The sequence below is a fragment of the Furipterus horrens genome, unplaced genomic scaffold (genome assembly GCF_987537825.1).
Source record: "Furipterus horrens unplaced genomic scaffold, mFurHor1.1.pri manual_scaffold_2, whole genome shotgun sequence".
Lineage (NCBI taxonomy): Eukaryota > Metazoa > Chordata > Mammalia > Chiroptera > Furipteridae > Furipterus > Furipterus horrens.
In genome coordinates, this window is record NW_028327172.1 from 179787593 (window position 1) to 179814229 (window position 26637).

Genomic DNA, 26637 nt, shown 5'->3' on the forward strand with positions numbered 1-26637 from the left:
GATAATGAGGACTGAGAACAGCTCAGTAACCAAGGATAGAGGTACAGGAGCTAAACGTGCTCTGCAGAACAAGGAAGCCAGTCTGAGAACTAGCTAGTGGGATGGGGGTGGGGAATGAAATATATAGACTGCATGAAAACTTCAGAGATTGTGCAGTAGAAAAATGAGAGAAAAGATGGCTGCTTTTGTCTTGAGAGTTGTTTTTCTGAACTCACCTAGAGTCAATGTTTAGGCAGACAATTTCCTCTCTCCTCCTCTCTGCTTAGAAGAGCCTAAGACTGTCTAGAACTCCTGCAGTGGAAGAGTGGCACTGCCCACCCCTGTCTCTCCACAGGTCTTGATTATGTCAGTTCTCCCTCGGGATGGATCCTGAGATGAACCCATCTTCCTACCTTTACTTACCAAGCAGAACAGTTCTACCTTCAGGTTTATGTGTTGTCCTTAAAATGAGGGGAACTCCTTTAGTTTCTAAATTTCAGGATAACATGGGGAAATTTCTGGGGATAGCTTGATTTATAAGTCTTAACTAGGATATATAATATGCAAGCTTCCATTTACACTCCTTTTCTAGACCCCACAAACAGCAAGAGCATGTGGGAGGGGAGGGAAAGAAAATATTAAATCCAAGATGATTTCTAGACTATTAAGTGGGTATTAGTATGGCTCCCTTTATCAATTCATACAAATAAATCTAAATTTAATAAATTTCTGATCAAAGATCCAATCATAAATTTTGGTAGAAATTTGACAATCTGGTTTAATAAATTTTAAGTCAATTTTGAAAAAGACTAAAAAAGAGAACTTGTTCCTTAGGCATTAATCAATATTGCAAATCCACTGTGGCATACTGGATTTGATATAGGTTAATGAACCAGTGAAAGAAAAAGAGAGGCTATATTTGTAATACAGAAGTAACATCACAAACCACTAGTGAGAGCTTGCATTATTTCATAATGCTTATTTTTAAAAATGACTCAATACATCCTAAAAATGTTGTTTTTCTAATCCATAACATAAAAATTTCAAGTTAATCTATTTGAATTCTAAATGCAAAAGTAAAATATTTATGATTGGATAAGAAGTGGTTTCTGACACACCCACAAATCACAAAACAAAAGGGAGAAAAGGAAATCTTCTATCTCAGTGAAAGATTCTGGCACCAAGTTTTCTAGAGGTTGATGGAACTGAAGAATATATTTGCACAACTGTAATTGGCAAAGGAATAATATCAATAGTTCTTACAACCTAGGTGGAAAACAACCTAACAGAAAAATAGGTAACAACTAGGAGGAGACAATTTACATAAGCTATCCAAACAGCTAATTAGTATTGAAGGACAATGTTCTATATCACAAGTAGTCAGAGTAATTAATGCAAATTAAAACAATGAAATACTACTACTTAGTATCTCTCAGGCAGACAAAATCATAAAGCTGGCTTTTATCTTTAGAGCAGCCAAGAAGAAAGGGAAGCTTTCCTCACTTGTTTGTTCAAATGAAAACTGTTGCAGCCATTCTGAAAAGCAATTTGTCGGTGTTTAGTGAAGTTACCTATGCATGCAATCTACTCCAGAATACATTTCCAGGAAATGTTTAAACTGATTCTCAAGAAGCATTTTGGACAATGCCTGGCACAATGTATTTGATAATAAAGAATTTGAAGCATCCTATGTATCCATCACTGGATAAGTAAAAAGTGAAACATACATGTGATGGACTAAGATCAGCAGACAGAATCACTAGAAGACTAGATAAAAATGATAGTATAATCACAACTGCATTAAAAGAAATAGATATATATTAAAAAGATTTTTAAAAATCCATGGAAGACTTCATACTAAATGTCTTTAGCAGGCTGATACATGAATTTTTCTTTAAAATTTTCCTGTTTTCCCAATATTCTATTAAGAGCACAAATTATGTTTCAATCCCCAGAAATAATATAGATTTGTAGACATAATAAGACTCCTCAAGTATGCTCTTCTCCGAACTAAAAATAAAATTAAAATATTTCACTTCAAAATGTACATATGATTACAATAAAGAAACTGTGAAACTTGAATGGAAATGGACCTGGGCTCTTGTGGGGGGTCAGCACATTAACTATGGTGAAGTTATTTGAAACCTCTGGGGCAGTCTCCTCATGTGGAAATAATTGGATGGTAGTTGTTACCTCAAATGTTCCTTCTAGCTTCGATGTTCTATGAGACTATCAAGATTCAAATTACATTTTACTTTCATAGAGTCATCTGTATTTACATAAAAATCTGCATAATTTACTTAGATCAAAAATTATCAGAAAAAAAATAAAAGCAACCTCCCTTGAACTGCTTCTGGTAATAATGGTTTTTCAAAGTTTGAGTGAATTTGCCATGACCTTACGGCACGGTATCAACAAACATGTTCACAGGCACAAGTAGACTAAAACAATTTACAGTGGCTTCAGAAACTCAACCAGCTCTGCTACTGAAATATTGTTGTACATATATCTAAGGCTCAGTATATCCATTTTCCTGGCTGGTTATCTTTCTTTACAGACGGTTTGCTATGATATAAAAGACGGTCACACATCCAGACTCAAGGGGACTTGGGATCACCATCTACGGCAGTTCTTTCAACAGAGAGCTCCCTCTGGAAACATGCAGAGGAACTGCTTTCCAGGTAATCCAGCTGAAGAGAGCTCACCTTTAGCCCTTCTAAAGCTTTATTGAGAGCTGACAGCTTTCCAGTCAAGTCGACCATGACATTTAGCTATGAGATGGGAGTAAATCAACCTTTCTGAAGAGTATCAATACTTAATTTCCAATCCTTTATTTACCGTTCCTCGGACACATCAGCCCTGAAGGATACAAGAAATGTATCCAGGGTACGGGCTTTGAGGAAGGACCAGTATAATATGTGGCTAAAACAGTAGACTACACGTGACCTGGCTAGCTGTCAGGAAAAAAAAAAAAAAAAAAAAAAAAACTCTACCAGAAAAATATCAGCTGCTCTACCTCTGCCTTCACTAACAGCCAGCCAGCTGTTTTCAGTTATTCTCGCCTGCTGGCCAGGTTCTCTCAGGATGAACTCTCACCAGGGGTGGAGCAAATAAAGACCGCCAAAATGAGCAGTCAAGCTGCTTCGGTACTTTTTCTGTGGCTGGGGCCATGAACTCCTTCTGCCCATCTTGCACTGGATCTTTCATTCCCCATGACTCTCCAAGCTGCCGGCACTTTCTGTGAACTTTGGACTACCCCACTTACTCTGCCTGTGATAACAATGTCCTCGTGGGTTCTGGTTGTCAAGCCTCTGGGTCATTACCTCTCAGCTCTGTCCAGCTAATCTTAATTACATTGTGCATAAAAATGTGTGGCTATTTTTATTTTGGGGTGAATATGTTTTATACCAAATTTAACCTTTGATAAAAGTCTAGTCATATTAATGTCATGTATTTTACCTTCATTTCCACACCCAAAAATGACCCTTTCTGTCACTCATCAGTTGTAGTTATTTGTGGTAGACTTTCAACTGGCACATATTCAATAGTTTTTTTTTTTTTTTTAATCTCCTTTAAAATATCAACCTAAGCATTACTTTCAGGTTTAATAATTCTAATGTCTAAAATATATGGGAATCTTAGATGCCTTGAAGAAAGCCCATTGTATTTTATTCAGTATTAGTGTTTTAAAATATGGTATAGTGATAAATATCTCAGACTTTGTACCAGATTGCCTGGGTTCAAATTCTAATTCTGCCATAATTTTGGACAAGTCATTTAATTTTCTTATGCCTCAATTCCTTTATTTGTTAAAAGAACAATAATGGTTCCTACCTCACAGACTGGTTATGAATATTAAATAAACTAATATATGTGAAGCACTTAAAAAGTGTACCTGATACATAGTGCATTTTAAGTAAGTTATTGCTGGTGTTGTTCATTTGTACCTACTTTTGGTAAAAGTGTCAACAATAGTTCTAATTTTTTCATTATGAAGTTATTTTTTTAGGAGAACCTTATTGGACATTAGAATGCAAATCTAACTATAGGAATCATATACTACAAAATTCTCAACTAAGGACATTTAAAAAGAAAAAACTAGGTAACCTAAGTAATCATTTGAAAGCAAACATATAATAGTGTTGTGATAGTAGAGAGGCTAAGGTTGGAGAACAAAAGAAGAGACCTTTAAAACCTATTTAGAATGTATTCAATGATTCTTGTAGTCACTGAGGCTAGTAATAGTGACACTAGTGAAGCAATTTAACTAAAGGTGACAGAGAAATGCTCTAAGAGATTACAATTCCAAAAATTGTAATTTCTCAAGAACCTTTCATCATCCAAGTCTAACCTATTCCCATCATTTTCACAGATGAGAACTCAGAAGCACATAGGGCAGAGGTGCTGTCCTGGATCATATGGTTGGGAAGGAAATGATCAGCAGTAGAAGCCAGTACGCCTTGTCCTATATTCAGAGATTCCGTTCACCGTATCACGATGTCTTCAATATTTGAAACTTTAGGTTGAAACTGCCAAGGCTGCACGTTGAAAGCTTCATCATATATATGTTGCACTGACAAGACTTCCCAAAGAGGACAAGACTTAATCCTGAAACTTAATTTACCAGAAAAGCTGTCATCAGTAACAAAACTCTACCAACTTTCTTTTTTATTTGCTTATTCTTTGTTTACTGACAGACATCTTTTTCCTAATTAAGTCTCCTTTCAGATTACAGAGATTATGTGCTGCACGTTGAGGAAGCAAATCCCTTTTTCCTAAAACTCCCATGTTCTTAATATGGAAAGGAACTGAGGCAAAGAAACTGAACGTAATCCAGTCCTCCTTCTCCAGCTGAGCTTTCATTTCATACTTCACTACAGGTTCTCTAATCCCCACTTTCTCTCTCGGTTGCAATGTATGCCAAGCACACAGCATGTTTAAAATCCCTGCTGATCCGCTGAGATGCTACACAGTGCATGACAGAGTTTGGCAAGCATGTGTATTGTTATTGTTGTTGTTGTTTGTGTGTGTGTGTGTTTTAGTTGAAACATCTAAATAAAACAGAGCCTGTGTTACCATCAGTTTTACTCTGATTTTGAGTCCACTAAATCTTGCTACTCCCAGGAGTGCCTCTGCATCGAACAGGCATTATCATAATTGAAATCTGACCAAACAGCTGGATTCACAAGGAGGCATTACCAAGAACTGGATTCCTTACATACGTGTGCACACATACACAGCATCCTGCAGAAACAAGACTTACAAATGAGTACTTGAAGAGTCATTTCTCCATCTGACCCTTGGAGTCAATGATGTCAGAGAAACTATTTCTGAAAAGAGCTCTAGGGTGGGAGTGAACAATCGGGAACAACTATAATGAGTAGCTCTTGAAGGTCACAGCTGCTGAGCAGCTAATTGTAACTTGAAAAGCTGAGTCCCTGAGTTATTAATGAGCTTGCTGATAAACTTTTTTTCCCACTCCAAGTCATACAAGCTTTTATTCTAACTTCGGAGATAAAAGAAGAGCTGCTGTGGCTAGAAATGCAAGGCTTTTCCTGTCTCGATGTGGCCATGCGTATCTGACTACTTCCCCTCCTCACACACTCTGTATAACGTGGTGACCTTCATATAAATGGAGGTATGCCTGTGAATTCCAAGATCTCTCCTGAGGGAAGAGATCATCAACTCTGCCAAACATTTTCCTTTTGCTTATTAACTACTCAGTATTGTAAAACAGACTGAATGAAATAAGTAATATATTCAGCCAAAATGATCCTTTCCTTACTTTATATGCATGTAGTAGAAAACAGATCATCTTCATTTGAAATGCAAACACTGTTTTACATACTTTACAGTTGGGTTATAGGAGGTGAAAATAATACTTCCACAGGTTAACAAAAATATAGAGGAACATAAAAAGAACTGTCCGCTTTTCTCAAAAATTACTAAGCGGGAAGTTGTGCAGACATAAAGAAACATCAGGTGTGCTATTAGAAAAGGAGAGAGCACATGCACATGGGAATTCTACTCCAACAAGCATCCCAAATCCCTCAGGATGACTTAAATCTGGGTTGCTCTCCTGTAGGCCTCATTCTTTATTTTATCTATTAGTTTCTAATTTCCCCCCCGGAAAGAAGTGAAATCTTCAGATTTCTATTGTTTATCTAAACAGTCATTTATTTACACACAGTAGGTTTGTAGCAAATGCTTGCTGCATGAAGGAAATGAAACGCTGTAATTAGATCATCTTCCCAAGTGGAGAGCTGCTCACTGCTCTCACCACAGCAGCCACTAGTGTTCCTGAATGAAGCCCTGAGGCAGCCCCAGAATGATGCAATGCACTCACCTTTCACTGTCCTCCCCCACCCCCAACCCCAAGGGAATTACAGAGCAGCTTCCAAAGGCCCAGAGGCAAACATGTCAAAGAGCAGTCATTAGCACAGAACAAGTTAGACCAGGAGAAAACTTGTCTCCTGAAGGGTAGAAGTGGGAACAGAGCACCTGATTATTTTACCTAGATTCAGGTCTGTGAAAGAACATGTGTGCAAACATGCACACTCATTTTATTTCCTTAATAGCTTCACCAGGGATATTCTATACAAGCGTGATGATACTTTATTAGCTACTTCTTGCTGTCATACACAGTAGTTTGCAGATCACAAATACTTGGCTATTTGCATTCCAATTAATGCAAACTTAAAGAAATATTTATTAAGTACCATGAACCATAATGTTAAGAACTCTGGCAAATACAGTTCTGTATCTCAAAAACTATAATCAAGTCAGGACGAAAAGGCATGTATATTCTTAACTGTAACATGATAGTTTGACAAGTTCCCTATTCCATTTAAGTGCCATATGTATTAATAATACTTCCTAGAAACTGTCAATAATACAATGATTAATAAATTGTCATTAATCCTGTTTTTTTTTTCATACACCTATAAAAACAAGAAAGTTTTTACCAAGCCCAAATCTCTTGCTTTTTTTTTTTTTTTTTTTTTTTAGTTAATGTGGTACTTCAGCAGATTGGAAGTACCATTTTTTTCACTAGTATCAGATCACCTAGGCAGGTGCAGGGAGACTTAAATAATAAATAAATGTATTAATCCCACCCCCATAGTCTGTGTTCACCAAACTCAACATGAAATTCTCTGACCATGAAAAAAAAAAAAAAAAAAAAAAAAAAAAAAAACTAAAATAAGCAATGTTGCACTAAATTAAAACATTGAGTTATTCATCTATTCTAGGTGAAAAAAAAATTTGGAGGAGGAGGAAACCCAGTTACTATATGGTAAGATTTTTAGTTGTCAGTCTTGAAAGATCCAGGGAACAGCTGATATGCAAAACAGAAATGCTGTGCAGGTTTTCTTCCCTTCCCTCTACATCCACACTAACCCTTCTAGGACAATTCACACATTTACGTGAATTTTTTGTCTGTAGGTAATATCTGTATCTGTTGCAAAAGATATTATTTATTTTTAATTCCCATCATCCTTAAAATCCCTGCAGAACTGGCTCATGAATACCTGAAAATATATCATAATGAATACTAAAATCATTACCTCCCCAGGAACCAGTATTCCTTGCCAACTATTTAATTCAATGTACAGATAGGAAGACAAGCCTAGATTGAACTCACAACCATATAATATTTTTAAAACCACATATTATGATTTTAAATTATTTTATTTAATATACTTCATTTTTAAAGACATTAATAAAAGTCCTTTCAATTTTTCAACTGTAAAGACTATGGTCACAATGTCTCAAATGTTTTGCCCCAAGTATAAATTAAAACTGTAACTATACACATTTCAAAATAGTTAATGCACCCATTTATATTCAACTAGTATTTAGATCTATTTTTAATGGAAAAATGCACTTGTCTTCACAGTAGTAGTCATATAAATAGACTCAAGAAAGTAAAAAGCTTTACATTTTTTTCATAAATATCAAATAATTTTAGATTTGGTAAAGTTTACAAATAACAGCCAGTCCACTGATGTTATGGGTGGGATATTTTATAATTTACCTTAATTTACATAGTTCTACAGGTAGCAGATGGTGGATTAATACTAAGGTGACTGTACAGATTATCATCCAAATCAAGACACTTGAGAATGAAAGAGGATACTGTTAAGGAGGACTTCAGGACAGCAGGTGTAAACTAGGTTTCTCTGGGGAAACCAGGACATATGGTTAGCCTAACTTGAACACATGCAATGTGTACTTGCTGTTTCCATTGAGAATTTTCAATCTGCTATAGAGACAAGAAACAAATATGAGAGATAGAACTTAAGTGTTAAATATACAGAATGTATATAGACAAGTAATCCAGGAGACATAAGGAAGAATTCAAAAGATATATTAAAAATAGAGAGTAAGTAACCCACAGACATATTATACAAATGATAGAATATACGTCTGTTGAATACCTATAACAAAAAAAGAACAAATTAGAATGTTACATAGAAAGGGATGTGATCACCATTCATAGAGCTTCTCAGCTGATGGTTACTCATCTCCAAATCTGTCTCCTTTAGTGGCATCCATTATGGCTCCTTTCTTACCCTGTATGTTCTCTGCTTGAGAAACAAAGACAGAAGCTGTAGCAGCTCCACATATTAAAGAGAGAGCTACAGCTGTGGTCAGGTGCCTCTCTACATCTCTCCACAAAGTAAGCCTGTTTTACTACTGAGATCCCTTGCTTATCTGGTCTTGGTAACCACACCATCTGCAGAAACAACCAATGACACAGAGAATGAGTAGACTGCAACACTGCATAAAACAGAATTAAGGAAGTGTGATTCTTCCATCCATCCCATGGACCCTATGCTAATTGTTTATACTTACCCAATAGCTTCTTCCTGAGCTTCAAGCCCACTAGAGAATAAACAAACCACATGATTCCAGAATCTTAGCATCTTGCTCCGTGAGCTTTTCAATTACATGATCTCTGTGACAGCATGCCTGGTTGTTCATGTAGAAGCTATTATTGTATTGATAAAAATGCCCACCACACAATAGCACATATCTCCAAAATCCATTAATTAATAAGCTCATTCAACAAACGTGAGTACCTTTCACACAGCACGTTCAATTCTAGGTGCTTTGGATTTAAAAATGAAAGATATAGCCTTTGTTTTTTAAGCAGATCTCAAGAATGAAATTAGATGAGCAAACAGATGAGGCATAATGATGCTATCCTATACCAGCCTCCAGGAATCAAGAAAGGCTTCCTAGAGGAACTGACTCCAGAGAATATATCAGGTTAAAGTAGGGCAGGAAAAATTTCAGAAAAGACTTGCTAACACTTATTGCTAACTGTATGCTATAATATTTTCTCAGTAATTGATATGTATTAACTCAGCTAATAAAATGCTGTGAGTTGATATTGTTATTAGTCCTATTTAAAAAAATAAGTAAGAGAGGTATACAGAGATCACACATCTAGCAAGGGGGGACTCAGGACTGAATTTCAGGTATTCCGGCCCAAGAAACTATCCTCTCGATTACTAAATTATACTGCCTCGTACTCCAAGTGCCAAGAATTAAAATTCGATTAGGAGTTAGGAAGGCAACAATAAGGCGGGAAGTGCATGGTAATGAGAACACAAACTAAGACAACTGCCATAGTTCAACCATTGGAACAAGGCATGGGTGTGAGGAATTTAAGAGATGAACCTACTCAATTTGGTAGGGCCAGAGAATGACACCACCGAAACTCTAACAAAGCACCCTTGTCACATGACCCCATAACTCAAAGCCTGCATCACAATCTTATCAGGAAAAATAAATGAATAAGACATAATGTAGCATGAAAAACAAAAAACAAAAAAACAAGCCTTGGAATTTTCAAGTAACAATAGTTTTCTTTTAATTGATGATAACCTCTTATAAAAGTTCCACATTCTCTGAACTGCCACACAACACAAACGAAGATTTTAACAGAATTTCCATCTAGAGTTCTAGCCATGTGTTATCTAATCAATTCTACTGTTTAAATTTCATATGCATACTCACAATTATATTTAAGCCTATGGATATGCTCCATATATATGAAGGTCAACTAAAAATATGATAAATAAGAAAATAGATCTCATACAAGTAGTTCTTCAACAATGCTATGTTGTCATAGATGTTTATTTGAAAATGGGAAACAAATTTGTAAAATAGAAAAAAATAAAAATAGGTTAGAAATAAACTAACACCAGAGATATTTTCATGGGCCATTCAAATAATATCTTCCAAATATAAATAATAACATTATTTTTCTATTGTTATAAATTGTCATATTATTTAATATAAATAAGCAATGTATACAATTTTCCTTTCAGAAGAGAAATTGTGGAAATAAATTACAAGACTAAGAGTTTCTAATAAAATTAAGAAGTCAATTTGTTTTTAATTCCTAATATTTTTTAAAGATTAAAAGTCTTAATGTGTTTATTTTTAAAAATAAAAATTAAGGGAGATATAAATATTTTTGTAGCTAAGAAAATGCATTGTAAATAATGTTAATTTATTTTTTGAACTTATTATTAATGACAAATATTTTTACTATAGTACTATTCTTAAATCTTAAAATGATTTAAGTATTTAAACAAGTCTTCATATTTTGCTGTAGCTATATATAAAGATATTTACATCCATCTACTTAAAGCTTACTACAATACATAATATTTAATTTAATTGTTAATTTCTAAATCTGATTCAAAAAATTCCAGTGTTTTCTATTAATCTAAAAAAGTAGCTCTGGTGGGCGGTTCAGTTGGTTGGAATATTGTCCCATACATAAAATGGTTGCAGGTTTGATCCCAAGTCAGCACACGTCTGGGTTGTGGGTTTGATTCTGTGTCAGGGTGTAAACAGCAGGTAACCAATAGATATTTCTTTCTCTCTTTCTCTCTTTCTCTCTTTCTCTCTCCTCTCTCTCTCTCTCTCTCTCTCTCTCTCTCTCTCCCTCTCTAATCAATAAACATATCCTCAGGTTAGGATAAAAAAAAAGTATTACAACATTCCAGAAATGAACATTTTTTAATATTATATACTTTTAATGAGTAATCATGTCAGCACTACTTTAGCCTGATGATTCACAATTAACCAATGATCAAAAAGAAGCAGTAGATAGAAATTTCAAAAATGGAAAAAATTCACTAAACCTAGTCATATTTTCCCAATATACCATCATATATTCTCATAAACCCGATCCTCTATTAATTGCTCTACTTACATATAGAGCATTTGAGAAAGATCCCTGCATCACTAATTTAACGTTGAGAATAAAAAAGACTTTCATTTTCTCACACTCTGTCATTATTTTATTACATATGTATGAATTTTATGTGGACTGCATTAGCAGAGGTACTAGATAGACAAAGCATAATAAAGTTTGGGACTTCCTTGCAATTTACGAATTGTACCAATGCATGATTTGATCACCTTCAGTGGCTCATAATTTTACCTTCTCTAAATGTCAGGGTGTGCCCATTCTCCTATCTGCCTCAGCAATCTCATAACCCCCAGTGGCTTTAACTATCACCATTATGCTGAAAATTCCTAACTCCCCTTGATATTTAGATTCATATGTCAGAGTTTGCTTCATATTTACACCTCTAATCCAATATTTCCTGGACCAAATTAATCATATTTTCCCCTAAAACCAAAGCTTCCTCTTGAATTCTAATTCTGTGAATGGAGCCACCCAGTCACCTAGGCATCTTTGATTCTTCACTCGTCCTCACCTCCTATATCCAATTAGTAGCCAAACAGTGCAGACCCAGCCTCTGTGCAATCCTCACATCACCCCACTTCTTTCCATCCCCAATGCTATCTCCCTGGTTCAGACCCTCATTACTTTCTGCCCTATGGCAGTAACCTAACTGATCTCTACTTTCAAGTCCCCCTCTACCCTAAAATTCCCCACATAATCTTTGCAGGTTCTAAACTGCAACTCTGATCACGAGCTTCAAAGGAAGCCCAAGCACAAATGAAATTATTTACCAAGTCTCTCCCTGACACTTACACAACTCCCTATAAAATAGCTACAACCTACCTTTGAAACTTCCTGCCACACTACTTCATTCCTCATGTTCTTATTGTTGGTTAAACGACTATTCACTGTCTGATGAGGATGTCATAATTTTCTCCAACTATAAATTTGTTCACACATAATGCAATTATAGAATAGTTTCCCTCCTCCAGCACCTCTCATCTATGCTTGCAAAGGATCCTAGGGATTTTTCAAGAGTTAGTTACAATACCGCATTATCCTCTGCTCTTCCCTACCCCCATCCCACACCAAGAATGCCAGTTCTTCCCTGTTTAAAGTACTACAGCACTTTCATGAGACCACGTTTCACGAAATCAGAGTCAAATGCATATTGTTTTGGCTACTCTCTCTCTCATCAGAAGCACACTCTTCCCTGATGAAAGAAACAGCCTTATAGATCATTCTGTGTACATCAGAGGTAAAACACTATGTGAATTTAATTGAGCTATTTTCTCTCCTAACCATTTATAATCAATGTTCACTTACCCAAGTTATGATACCATGAATGTGCCCAAAATACAAAGTCATCATTTCAAAATATTGCTTTTTTCCCCTTTTTTTTCTTTTTTGCTGTATCACTCCACCTCCCTTAGCAGCCCCGCCCGCCTACCCCCACTTCTGACAGCTGTCAGCCTGCTCTCTATCTATGAGTCTGTCTCAGAAACTCATGGACAGGGACAATAGTGTGGTGAGTGCTGCAGGCGGGGGGGATGGGGGAGGTGGAGGGTGGTATGGGGGCATAAATGGTGATGGACTTGACTTGGGGTGGTGAATACACAATACAGTATGTACAAATGGTGTTTTGTAGAATTACGCACCTGAAATCTGCACATTCTTATTAACCAGTGTCTCCCCAATAAATTCAATAAAAAGGAAAGAAAAAGAACATTGCTTTGTCTCATCCCAAAACTAAACAGAAATATTAAATAATAATGAAATAAAATCATCGAAAACAATTTATGGATCATCCAATATATATATATCTGTTATGATTATTATAAAACAAGAAGTCATAAAAAAGGGGGGGTGGTAAATGGTTGTAGGAAACACTAACTAGGGTCTTAAGAACTAAATGCTTAATTATACTTAATACATTTATATACAATATTTAATGATCACAACAATAGTATATGTACTTCTATTATCCAAGTATACAGATTAGGTAAAATAAGATTTTTAAAATGTAAGTCCCTGGCCTTGATTAAGACAGTTAATAAACAGTAAAGCTGAGAATGAACTCAATCTCTTTGACCCTTAAGTTCATATAGCAACTGCAATTCCATGCTACTACCACCTCTGTAGCAGTAAAAGCAGAATGGTAAAGAATTAAAGATGTATATAATAACCAAAAAAACTGCTTATTAAGTAATAATAATTAGGGAAAAACATCATCAATTTAATTAACTATATATATATGAAAGAAAGATGGAGTTTCTGCCAAAATATTTATTTTTCTGTACCATAGACCTAGATGAATAATGCAAAATCTAAAAACACAGCTATAAGACTATCTATGAAAATATGATTTTACAAGCACAACAATACCTTCCTTTCCCTTCCCTTTCATCTTAATCAGGTGTTAAAGCTTCTCTAAATATAATGCAAGTTTCCTCTCCGTACTGAATATTCTTCAGATCTCTTTTGCTACCACACATTGTTTGAACTGAAGGAAAACAGAAGAAAAAGGAAGGAATTTCCTAGTAATTAACTAACTGACTTGGAAAAGTATCCATCACTGGGAGTGTAAAATTTGCTCCTTTGGAACATATATGCAATTATCAGCATGTGACAGACAATTACTGAAACAACCTGCAATAAACCCCTAATTAAATCAATGAAATAATTTTTTTTTTGGCTGAAATGTCAAAATGTAGCATTTATTTTCCATTATTCATATCCTTTATTACAAAAAAATGAAATGATGAGAAATATATTTCCCATAAGCATTTTGAAATGCTACTTATATATTTCTCAGATGAACAGGGAAAATAATTTGTAATTTATGCCAATAAAAACCAGAGGGTTTATCACATTTTCCTGTAAATACTTGAAGGTCACACTAACTAATACATTACTTTCAATTGGATACGTCATTCTAGTATTTATACCTTTTGGAAAAGAAGCAAGATCCTTAAGAAACACTTTAAAATTACGTTGAGGGCTGCAAAACATATTTTTTAACCTCAATACTTTACTTCCTCAGATGCCTGTTATCTTTTTTTCTCATATGAAAATATAAGGCCCCAGATGTACATTGCTGTTTTAGGAGTGATGTGCAAAGAACGTATTTTGCATATCAATTAGACCCTACATTTTGCACAAACTGGCAAACCTCACTGAACGACACAAATAAATGTGAACAGGGGTTTTTATCTGAAATAACATTGTATTGTCATATAAACCAAGAAGCTAACAAACACTTTGAAGGCCACATTATATTATTCTCCTTCAGTAACACTTACATCAAAAAAACTGACCTTGTAAAATAGAAGGTTGTCCGTTGTTGTAGCAACATTAATCTCTGTTCTCCTGTTACAAGTTTTTTCATTCCCTTACCTCTCCACGAATCCCTAGACTTCACCTACACACTTCAGACTGTAATGTAGTAACACAATTGGAACCAGCTTTCTCAAAAATTTGGGAGTAAGGGAAGCAAGAACATAAGAATATACCACAAGTTTAACTCATCAGAGTAGATATAAATAATAAAAGCATATTAAGAACAGTCCAATTTTTCAATAATCATATATTATATAAAATGAAAATACAAAAAGCCAGAAGAAAGGTAAATTGTTTACCTTGTGTATACACACAAGTTTCAGGCCACTCTATTCAGAATCAGAGGAAAGTTAGAAATTGTTCTGTCAAGACCAGGCCTAGGGATGGGTGAAAATGGAGGAAAATCAATCCAATTCAACCTGTAGCAAATTTTTAGCTGAAATGAAGGGGTCCCAGGTTGTACAGAACATTCCAACCAGCAAAGACAATATAATTTGCCAAAGATCTAGAAGGAAAAGTCCATGGTTTGTCTAGTAAATTAACAGAACTTCCTTGGAGCTAAAGGATAAGATGTTACGAGAATGTGGTTTGAAATAAGAGAAACTGTGTAGCCCGCTAATCTCATTCACTGTGTGTATGTGTTCAGGCTGGTCAGTCTTAGGGCATCCTGCATTTACCTCTGCTGTTCTTCATTTATTCCAGTGTCCATGACTTATCCAATCACGTTGGTGAGTTCATAGCATAAGAAATAATTGGCTTCATTCCCAAATCATTGTGTTATCAGTAACCGGACAAATGCTGTACGCCACCCCTTCCATATCACTGTCACTTATTATAACAGAGTTAGGTGTACAATTAAGTGAGCTCTGCAACTGTCGTCTTGGATATACAACTTTAAAAGTGCTTATTTTTCTTTATCTTTTTTTTTATTGCTGATGCAACTACACTTGTACTGATTTTTCTCCCCTTCCCCACCTTTCCCCGGCTCTACCAGCTCCCCTCTTTAAGTCAATCCCCATACTGTGGTCTGTGTTCATGGGTTGTGAATAAATGTTCTTTGGTTAATCCCTACACCTTCTTTCATCCCATCCTCCATCTCCTCTAGACACCATCAGTCTGTTCTATGTATTTATGCTCCTGTTTCTGTTGTTTGATAGTTTATTATGTTCATTATATTCCACATACAAATGAGATCATATGGTATTGGTCTTTCTCTTACTGACTCATTTCATTTAGCATAATATTCTCCAGGTTCACCCATGCTGTCACAAAAAGGTAAGTTTCTTCATTTTTACTGCTGCATGATATTCCACTGTGTAAACGCACAACAGCCTTTTTATCCATTCATCTACTGGTGGACACTGAGGCTGCTTCTAGCTCTTGGCAATTGTAAATAGCACTGCTACGAACATAGGGATACATGGTGTGTGTGTGTGTGTGTGTTGGTGTGTTGGGATTCTTAGGATATATTCCCAGGAGTGGAACTGCTGAGTCAAAAGGGAGATCCAATTTTAATTTTTTGATGATATTTTGTACTGTTTCCCACAGTGGGTGAACCATCTGCATTCCCACCAATAGCACACTAGGGTTCCTCACCAACACTTGTTGTTTGTTGATTTCTATATAAGCACTCATTTTTTTTTTAGTGCAGCTTTCATTTCCTAGATTCTTAACCAATAAGAATGTTAACCATTGATTTAAGACAATACATTGCTTTACAAGGTCTTCAAAGGATATTGCCATTTTAACAATTATTTTTAATTAGGCAAAAGTTATATAAGTAGATTCATTTTTGAGGCACTCTCAAAGGACACAAGGAGAGTATTTTTGTTGTTATTTTATTAAAATGTGTGCTAGGTTACATTGTTAATGAGTGAAAATATGAGGAAATTACTCTCCAGCTTCTTTCCAAATTTTGACATGGGAGATTCCACTGAGAACCAAATGAATACCAAATATATCTAGTCCAGCAGATCAACTAACTAACTTCCTTTAATTTCTCTTCTTGCTATAGTACTGAAAAGTATATATTGCACGTACACATACTATATAGTAAGAATTCTTTCAGCATAATGGAAAGTAGAAAAAAGGATTGAATGAAAATCCTTGCAGATGCTCTTTTGTTGTGGAATAGCTTATCACACATAAGCCAGAATTGAATGCATAACAAAGAATAGTAATAACTTTTTTCTCTTTGATGAATAACGTATGCCCAATGAATAACATTTTTAAGTTTTTTTTTTCAGATTTGTGTATTGCATTTAAGTTATGTGTTCTTAAATTTTGGGCCAGAATGTAAGTTTCTGTCTTCTCTTGTTTTTCTTATCTGAGTATATGGTATTGTTGTTCATCCTGCAGTCACTCAAGCCAGATACTTGGTTGTCCTTCTTTGTTCTTTCCCTCTCTCTTGCTCACATATACAATGATCTTTAACTCTTGTCCTTTGGTACTCATTCTCAGTAATGTCATTCAGTCCTTGAGTCAGGGCCACTATCATTTTTTATCTATATCAATAGAATAACCTCCCCATCTCCAGTCTTGAAGCCTCAAGTTCATTCTTCAAATGCAGGCAGTAGATCATTCTTTGCATAATTGCTTTAACATTAACAATTATTTTCTTGCTACCACCAGAAAAACTTCAAACTCCTCATAATGTTGTATAATGCCATGCTGATCAGATCCTTGATTACTTCTGCAGATGATTCTGTACTCATGTCTAGACATTATCCTTTGGACTTCTATGCCTCAACCATACTAAAGTAGATGTTTGTGCTACAGTTTCCTGCCTAAAATAGTATCTTCCTTCTACTTTCATAGTTAGCTAACTACTTTGTTGTGCCTGACAGTTGACACTTAAGTGTCACTTTGTGTTCTGGAGCTGTCTCTGACCCTCTAGAACTGGTAGACACTCCCTCCACAGTATTCTATATTCACCTCTGAAATAGGTATTTCTGGTATTGCCTCTTATAGCCAGTGACATGAATAATAAGATCAGGGATACTGATCTAACCTAATGGAGATTAAATACTTTTTATCGGAAACTTAAACTAAAAGGCAAGAAGACAGTGCCAATTGGTGGACAGTACTAAGAGGAGTGGTGTACATTTGGGTTGACAGTGACAATTCTAATGAGCAAAGAAACCTGATGGAAAGTTAGAGAACCAAAGAAGAATTAGGCTCATTTGGGGGCGAGGGTTGGGGAATGATTCCCTGATATTATTTGCTGTTACCCAAGGTCCAGTACTCAAGAGTCCTTAGATTCCCATGAGAAGTATGTATTCTTAAAACACAATTTCTAAAGTTAGCACTCCCCCTTTAACACACACACACTTGTGCGCATTATTTTGTTAACTACCATTTTAAAAACAAGGCTCTTGCCTCTTTGGGTGCAAGGGAAAGGTATCCCTGAGCAAGAATTGCCATATTGTACTATCTTCTTGTCTCCCCATATTCCCTGAGAGATCAAAAGTTTGTGAATTCTCCATATTTGTCTTCCTGACACTCAGTGCAACACACCACATGCATCTGCACTCAATCCAATGTTGTTAAAAAATAATAAATCAGAACAAAAATAAATGAAGGAAACTCAACTATTTAATAATTCAATGGTTGGCTTTTGTGTAAAATACTGAAGAAAAAAATCAAATGGAATTTTACCCTTGCTTATAATTATCATAAAAGCCTTCCCATCTATAAACTTAAAAACCCTGAAACGGGGATAAATGGGAAAATATTGATTGTAGAGCTTGATGTGATTCTCCAAAATACTGACAGAATAAAAAGCCCCTGGAAAAACATTTTGGCTCTTAAAAAAGGTAGCATTTATGATCTGTCAGGATTGGAATGCATTAGCTGTATTCTGAGAGAACACTTTGTAAGGAACCCTGCACTCTCTGTGTGGCTTTCAGAAGGGTTATTTGCAGACCATCTCAATGAACTTTTTTATACATCTGCATGAAAATCACAATTAAATCAAAGAAAGTGCTGATAAGAAACACATTAGCATTCCTTTAGCTTCAAGGGGAAGTCTTGATATCTGGTCATTAACTGGGCAATCTGCCCTCAGACTTCCTTCTGCCTTAATATGTTAAAGAGAAACATGTCTTCTGAGAACAATGGTTTTCTTTTTTCTTTTTTTTTTCCCACTCTTTACGTTTGGCTGCTCTGCTATGAAGTCCTAATTTCTATGAATCTAAACACTCATTAACTCTCAAGAACTACTATTAGCTATCTGGAGTCAAATGAATGTAAAAAAATGGGCAAAGTTTAATTTCAAACCAATAAAAGAGTTTTTGTTATATTATTATTGCTGTTTTTGTTGGATCACTTGCTTGTTTGGTTATCTATAGAACTGAGGTTAACATTATTTAAAATACTAATATAAATTTTATTTTTCAGTCAGATTGCATTAATATCAGTCTTTATTATTTATACATATTTCTGAGTTTTCTGTGTCTTAAAGTATTTTGTTTTTATAGCAGACTGCTGTTTTTGTTTTGAGAAAGGTGTTCAGGGAGGAAGGGAGGGAAGGGGATTTTACTGACATTTTCTTGCTTGCATTCCTCCATGCCTGACCAATTTGAAGAGCTCCATGTAATGTGGTATCTCTTATTTCACTTTCACTTTCAATACCTGCCCAAGTACTCTAGCTGTATGTATCATCTTCTATATGAGGAAAGATTATGTCCCTGTAACATTTGCTTATTCTTCTTTATTTTTTATATGAAGCACTCAAAGATGACCTTCAATTGCCTCTGTCTCACTGATAAAATTAGTTTTGCACAACGGCAACTTTCAAAAAGCATTGTCTCATCATAACAGATTAACACAATTCTGTTGGTTCCTTTTAAATCACATTTACCTCAGAGTCCATTTATTACATCAAATGAAGGTTGCCTTGGACTCTCATTTCCATTTTTGTCCAAAACAGAATATAATTGTACCATTTGTAAGTTGGTAGGAAAAGATAATTCATAACCTATTACTACACTGCAACCTCCCACCTACAGGGCAAGGCAAAAGCTCTTAATAAAGAAAAATCTTATTAAGCTTTAAAAGTTGGGAATTGTTTAAATTCAGCCAACTTTTTAGTTCAAGTTCTATAGGGAAAGGCTATTCTAACTGTCTAATATTATGAATTATTTTTGCAAAAAAGAATTGCCAGCAGGTAGGGATGTGTGTGTGTGTGTGTGTGTGTGTGTGTGTGTGTGTGTGTGTTGTTAGCTGCTGATTTAAATACTTATAATATCTACTGAAAAATTAAACTTGATTTCTGATCTCTACTTCATTAGTACTAGATGTTGTAGTGAATGAATATGCATTGGAGTAAATTAATTAATATTCATTTTGTTATTTTATAGTATAAATCAAAAGGCAGTATCATGATGAAAACTTTGTGATTGTTGAAATAATATAACTACACCCAATTTCGAGATTTTCAAGTTTGAAATGGTAATGGAAACAGAAAGCAGAAAAAAACAAAAAATGAAGTTCTTAAAGAGTGCTTACTATACATTTTCTTTGAATTTTCAGAACACATTGGAGTCATTTCTACATGGTTCTGTGGATGTATATGTACCCACCCACTCTTAGGCATAAGACCTGGATTCCGGGAATTTAGGTCTAATTTTAGCAAGCCCCCAATAAATCTGCTGCCCCCACAGTAACTGCTGGCATCAGTGTCTGCTTATGTCCTTCAAAGATATCTTTATTTGCAGACAGGAATTTAGCAACTTCTCTGTTCTCGGAATCAACTCCTGCTCCTAATCAACTCCCCCATGGACCATCTTCTGGGAGTCCTGCCAACTCCTGGTCCTAATCAACTCCTCCATTGGACAAACTGCAGAGATTCCCACCAACTCCCACTCCTCTTTAAAAACACTGCCTCATTGCTGTTCAAGGGCTGACACCGTTTTGGTCTCAGCCCACCTATTTGCAGCTGGCCAGATAAATATTTTAAACTCATTTTATGTTCTTCTGTCATTTCTCCTCTCATTCTGCTGAACCTAACACCCACTGTTGCCCCCTGCTCCAATAATCACCGCCAAGGAAGAAATGCTAATCTGAATAGAAAGATTCGAGGCCATCAAATGAATTGACTGAGTGAATAGAGCTACTATGAGTGCCAAGTTTACCAAACACCTACTCTTTTTATGTGGCTGCAGTAATTGAAGAGTTAGGTTTAACTTTTACAGGTCTCTTAAATCTCAAATGGATTTATGATGCATCTCTTAGGCTCTGACCTGAAGCAGAGAATTCTCTAATGGGGTTTAGAAGATAAGCTCAACATACATAGTATCATTTCATGTTAATTTGCCAGTATTTCCTGTTTGTATATCCCCTTGAGGTAATTATGGAATAGAAGAGGTGACTGAGTTTGGGACAAGACTTGATATTTATGGTTCAACAACTAAAATGCTTCCTAGCTTCTACTGTGTTGTGGAACACAAAGAAAATTATAATAGGAATATATATATATATATATATATATATATATATATATATATATATATATATATATCCACACACTGATGTCTATCTGGAAAACATCAGCCATTATTACTATAACAAGAATTGTTTGAGTGACATCGATGTAACCTGGCAGCCAAAGAAAGTGGGCTGGGATGTGCATATGTGAACAATGATGACTTCACTGTACTGTCAGTGTGGGAATAGACACCTTTGAGTGAGAATGTGTACTGTCTGGCCTTCACATTCAAAATGCCTGAGAGAGTAGAGCATCAAATTTTGCTTTAAGCTTGAACAGTCCTCCATAGAAACTATTCAGATGATTCAGAAGCCCACAGCTACGGGCAACTGGTGATTGGCAACTTCATCAGAGCAACATGCCTGCTCATCCATCATGTCTGGTGCCGAAGTTTTTAGTGAAATATCAAATCACCCAAGTGCCTCAGCCATCCTACAGCTCAGATCTGGTGCACTATGACTTCTGGCTTTTCCCAAAACTAAAATCACCTTTGAAAAGAAAGAGATTTCAGACCATCAATGAGATTCAGGAAAACATGACAGGGCAGCTGAGGGTGTGGGAGAACTGTGTGAGGTCCCAAGATGCCTATTTTGAAGGAGACTGAGACATCATTGTCCTATGTTACAATGTTTCTTGTATCTGTATCTTCTTAAATAAATGTCTCTATTTTTCATATTACATGGCTGGATACATTCTGGACAGACTTCATATATACCACATTACATATAATTGTATAAAAGAGATGGGGCGAATATTGGTTTACCATTGTGAGTACATGAAATAGAGTTTATTCTTGTATTATTATTTATAAATCATTGTATTATTTTTCTATACAAACAACTGTAACCCTACTTTTGTCTTACTATTTATTCCCTGGGGTAAATTAGAGACATGAAAGTGCCTGGATATAGTTGAATGAGGAGAAACGTTACAATGCCTAAATATCACATCACAGAAAGATAAAATAAAATGCAAAGTATTGGGAGGAAAATAGCATTGGATTTTGTGCAGATATTATGTAATATTGCCCAGTGGAGCTTTGTGGGCTGCATGACACTCACTGCACATGCTGGTTGCAGAGACATTATAAACAAGGCACTTCCAACACGTCCATCAGAAAACTGGCTTGCTTCTGTAACCATCACTTTTCTATCAGATTTTATGCTTTAAATGTTTATACAAAATTCCTAACCAAAGTGTTTTCATCATAATTTCAAAATTTTGGTAGGTCCCATTGATTAGATTTTTTTCAAACAAGCAGATAATAAGAAATGTTAAAACTTGTATTTTACAATTATTCAAATTCCACAAGAGTTGAAATTGTCACTAAAGATAAATTCAAATGTCTTGTGATAATGGAAGGATATTTCAAATCCAATCAGAAATTTAAGGTCAACATTTTGAAATAATGATAAGGCTTTAATGTAGAACATGCAGACGTTGCTAAACAACTCTTTAGGATACAACTAGTGCAAATATCAGCCATGAATACATGAAAAGACCCATTAGGGGCACTGCCTGGGGCGGCTGAGCTTCCCAGGAGCCCCTGCCCAGCCACCCGCAGCCCTCGTTCCCCACCACTGGCCGCACCTTGGGCTGGGATCTGGGCTCCTTGGGCACCTGGACCACGAACTCCTCTGGTCGCTCCACGGGGCCCTTGTCCACGATGAGCAGTGGCACGTTCTGCGGCTGGCTGCTGAAGGAGATGTCTGGGTGGTAGCGCGCCTCCTGGGCTGCGCTCAGCATGTCGCAGTGGAGCAGCGAGGGCTGGATGTCGCTCACTGTGCTTGGCACCTGCGGGGACCGCAGGGCGCACCATCAGACTCCGCTCAGCTCAGGACAGCCTGAGAGGAGCCCTGCTAGAGGCTATTCCCCAGGCCACTCTCAGCTGCAAGCCACAGGCCACAGGCCCCAGACACCAGCCACCCCAGGCCCCTTTAAGACAAACCTGGAGCTGAGGAGATCCTATCTCCTGGTCCTTAGTGTGATAATGACTATAGTTCTGTCCCAGTTAAACACTATCTTAAGTAAACCAAAAACCTCACCCTAATCCCTAACAATAATTAGAAAATAAGACATAATTATTGAAAGAAAAGAAAGCTAGCTGAAACACATAAATATCATCTTTATTTTTACAGATTCACAGCATTCTGTTGTCAATTATGTGTACTAATATAAATAAGTGTAACTAAAAATATTGATTATCAAACTAAATATTTTCACACATAAACTTCTTAAAGTAAAGGGTAAAAAAAGTTCTGGAGAGGTGTTTTTTCTTTTCTAATTGATTGTGTTTTGTTGTATTGTTACACCTACATAGTATGTTATATATTTATTTATATTTTCAGGTCATTTAATATTTATTGAAAGATACTGTATTTAAATATGTGATGGACATTAAGGTGAAAAGGATATGCGCATATTTTTGCCATTTATATACACAGTGATTTACTGACAAATGTACATAATACATAAATGAGTAAATATGAAAGACCAAGACAATAATGGAAAAATAAAATTTCACACATAATTTTTTAATAATTCACAAAACAGTTATACATTATATGCTATGAAAAACAGCTATTTGAGTACAGAATTTTTTTCTGGGAAATTGGTACATAAAACACATATTTCTCTACACTAATTGTAACTAGTGTAATAAACAGGAATGATATTCAAAATATTCCTGCTAAATAAGGGAAAATACTTTACAAAGAAAAATATTTTTACACTACTATTTTTAACATAGCATGCATATTTAAAAACATGCTAATAATGTTATATGGCTACCATTCAATAGTAATGAAATAAACTAAAATTCAGTAATGCAAAAGAATTTTATAATCATCTTTCTAACACTGGAACTTCATACAGTGGGGCAACGGTGTCTTGATATATAAAATATTTGCAAATTAAGAAGGAAAACATGGTTTCTTTCAAATCACAGGAAATACAATACAACCTTATAGAAAATAACAACAAAAATTATATGCGAAATCTGTCAAACAATCCACTAATAATGAAAATGTTTAGATTATAAGTAGGGTAACGTTTTTTACTTAAACTCGTTATAATGTATGAGGACCAGGCAAAAGATAGCCTAAATGCTATTTTGATAGCTTGTGTGAATGAAAAAGGTGTCAAAGAAGGAAATGAGTTTTAAAGCCAAAAAAGCTGTGAAAGTCAAAATCTCTAAATAAGTGTCTCCTTTAATGCTTCATGTTTAAATCCAGTGACATCTCTTCTGATTTTGTAGAACATCATTCTCCTCATTGCACCAAAAGACAATGTTAATTATTTTTTACATAAATACATGCAGGCATATTTTTCCCAACATCTTCATAATTACTCTATGAAAGGAATTTAGCAAAAGATTATAATGTTGTATTATCCTACAAGCTTCAGTTATAATAAAATTGAAAGATTTCACCAGCCACTAAATTAACCTATAAGGACATTTGGAGTGATGAAGTGCTTATTTATTCATTCAACAAATATTTTCTAGGTGCTGAGGAGATCTTGGTCAACAAAACAGACCATGTACCTGCTTTAATAAATCATTCTTGTATGAGAGACAGAGAATATACAAACTAGATAATGTTTTTTAAAAACTACTATATCTAGATAATTAATTTGTAGAAAGTTTAAATTGGATAATATGTAAAAGCTACTCTGCTTAAGTTTTTATGGAAGGCATATCTATGGGAGTAAAATTTAAACTTGATCTCAGGTTGAGAGTCATATAAAAAACAGGAGTAAAGAGCACTCTATGCACCAAAACCCTGGGGCTGGAATCACCTTAGCCTGTGCAAGAAGTAGCACAATGGCCCAGGAAGCTGTGTGTGATTGGCTGGGAGAAGTAATGGTAAGAAATGAGATCAGAGAGATGAGCAACAAGTGGACCGATTGCTTTGTAAAAGAGAGTAAAATGTTCAGTTTTGGAACAATCAAGGATCCATTTAGGATACTGAGAAAAGCTCCTGGGAAAAAAGGAATAGGACAGAATAGGGGGGAAATGGGGAACAGTGATCTCTACTAAACTAGAAATCAGTTATTTCAGGAAAGGTCAATTTCTAGAGTAGGCAGAGAATGACTATTGATTTAAAATGTATATATAACAGAATCACCATTACCTAAAAAATATAATAGTGTCTGTATTAAATAAAAGAACCTTAGCTTAAACAAACAGACCCAAAAAAGTATGAAAATGCTAAAACCAGAACTAGAAAGCTAGGTTTACAGACCTAGAAAAAGTAAGTATGAATCAGAGAATAAAATGACCCTATAGAATAAAATTGAGGAATACAAAACACCAGGAAGTTAAGCAGAATTTGACTTTTGAATCAAAGGAAATTAGACTCTGATGTGTACTATGAAGCTAGAACATCTTGTGTCTATAGAGCAGACTCTTCTTTAAATTCACTATCTCTACGGAAAAACTCAGAGTTATCTATCAGTGAGAGCAAAAGTGGAGAGCAAAGCTCTTACATTGTCCACGTGGAGGACTATCAGAACACCGCCAACATCTTAACTTTTGTTATAAAAAGTATTGTACCTGTCAAACTTTAGATACTGTATAACTTTGGAGGAAATATTTGAGTTATAACTATAAATCAAATTTTTCTTCCTGAAGCTACTGTAAAACTATGTCTTCAAGATAAGTTATAAGACTGGCATTTCCTTCCATGGAAACTCAAGTATGGAAGGACTCATTCAACAAGCATGCTACATATTAACCCTTACAGCATCCCTGCTAAAAATCTCCCAAATTTCACATGAAAAGGCAGTGATCACTAGGTCCTTAAAACACCCAATTTCATTTGAAGCAGCAAGTTCTTCCTCATGTCAAGAAACTTTATATTTACATGCCTTGCCATTATTCACCCACTTGTCTAAATTCTATACAAAACAGATTAAGCTACTCCTAGAAGGGACTTGTCTTCAGATATTTGAAGCCAAGCTTCACATCATAATGTTCTTTTTCTTCTCTAGATGTGTAAGGGAAAACATTTATTTCTAATTAAGTATAAAAATGCCTCATAATGTAGCATTAACTATAATTTGGAGACACCCTTCCCCTATACTCATTTCCCATCTCCCCTTGAGACCACATTATCAAATTCTATCATGTGTAATTATAAGATCTGTCTAAGGCATTTGGTGCTACAGCAGAAAGTGATGATAAGGCCAACACATCTTGTTCTTCTTTCTAATCTTCTCCAGAGAGAAAAACACTCTTATCTCCTTTAAAAATGGTAAGTCTAACAACATTTTTTTTTGAGAAACTAATAAAGAAATCAGTCCATCTACAATAGCATAAAAACAATAAAATACTTAGGAATAAATTTAAGGAGGTGAAAAATGTCTACTCTAAAAATGATAAGACACTGATAAAAGAAACTGAAGAAGACACAGGATACTGTGTTCATAAATTGTTAAATGTTAATACTTCCAAAGGTCATCTATATTTTCAATGCAATTCCTATCAAGATTCCAATGAAATTTTTATAGAAATAGAAAAAATACTCCTAAAATTTGATTATTCATTGAATAGTGAAAATAAATAAATAAATAAAATAAAAATAAAAAAACCTGAGAAAGAACAAAGCAGGAGGCA

The 26637-nt window shown here is 35.3% G+C and overlaps 1 protein-coding gene across 5 annotated transcripts in view; it reads right to left on the reverse strand.

The window, feature by feature from the left end:
* ADGRL3 (adhesion G protein-coupled receptor L3) overlaps positions 1-26637 on the reverse strand; it is a 463877-nt gene that overhangs the window by 418687 nt on the left and 18553 nt on the right. For all 5 annotated transcript variants that reach the window (XM_090266824.1, XM_090266822.1, XM_090266821.1 and 2 more), the window contains exon 2: positions 22611-22814. In XM_090266824.1, the coding sequence (XP_090122950.1) occupies positions 22611-22814 (204 nt within the window). The remainder of the gene's footprint in view (positions 1-22610; positions 22815-26637) is intronic.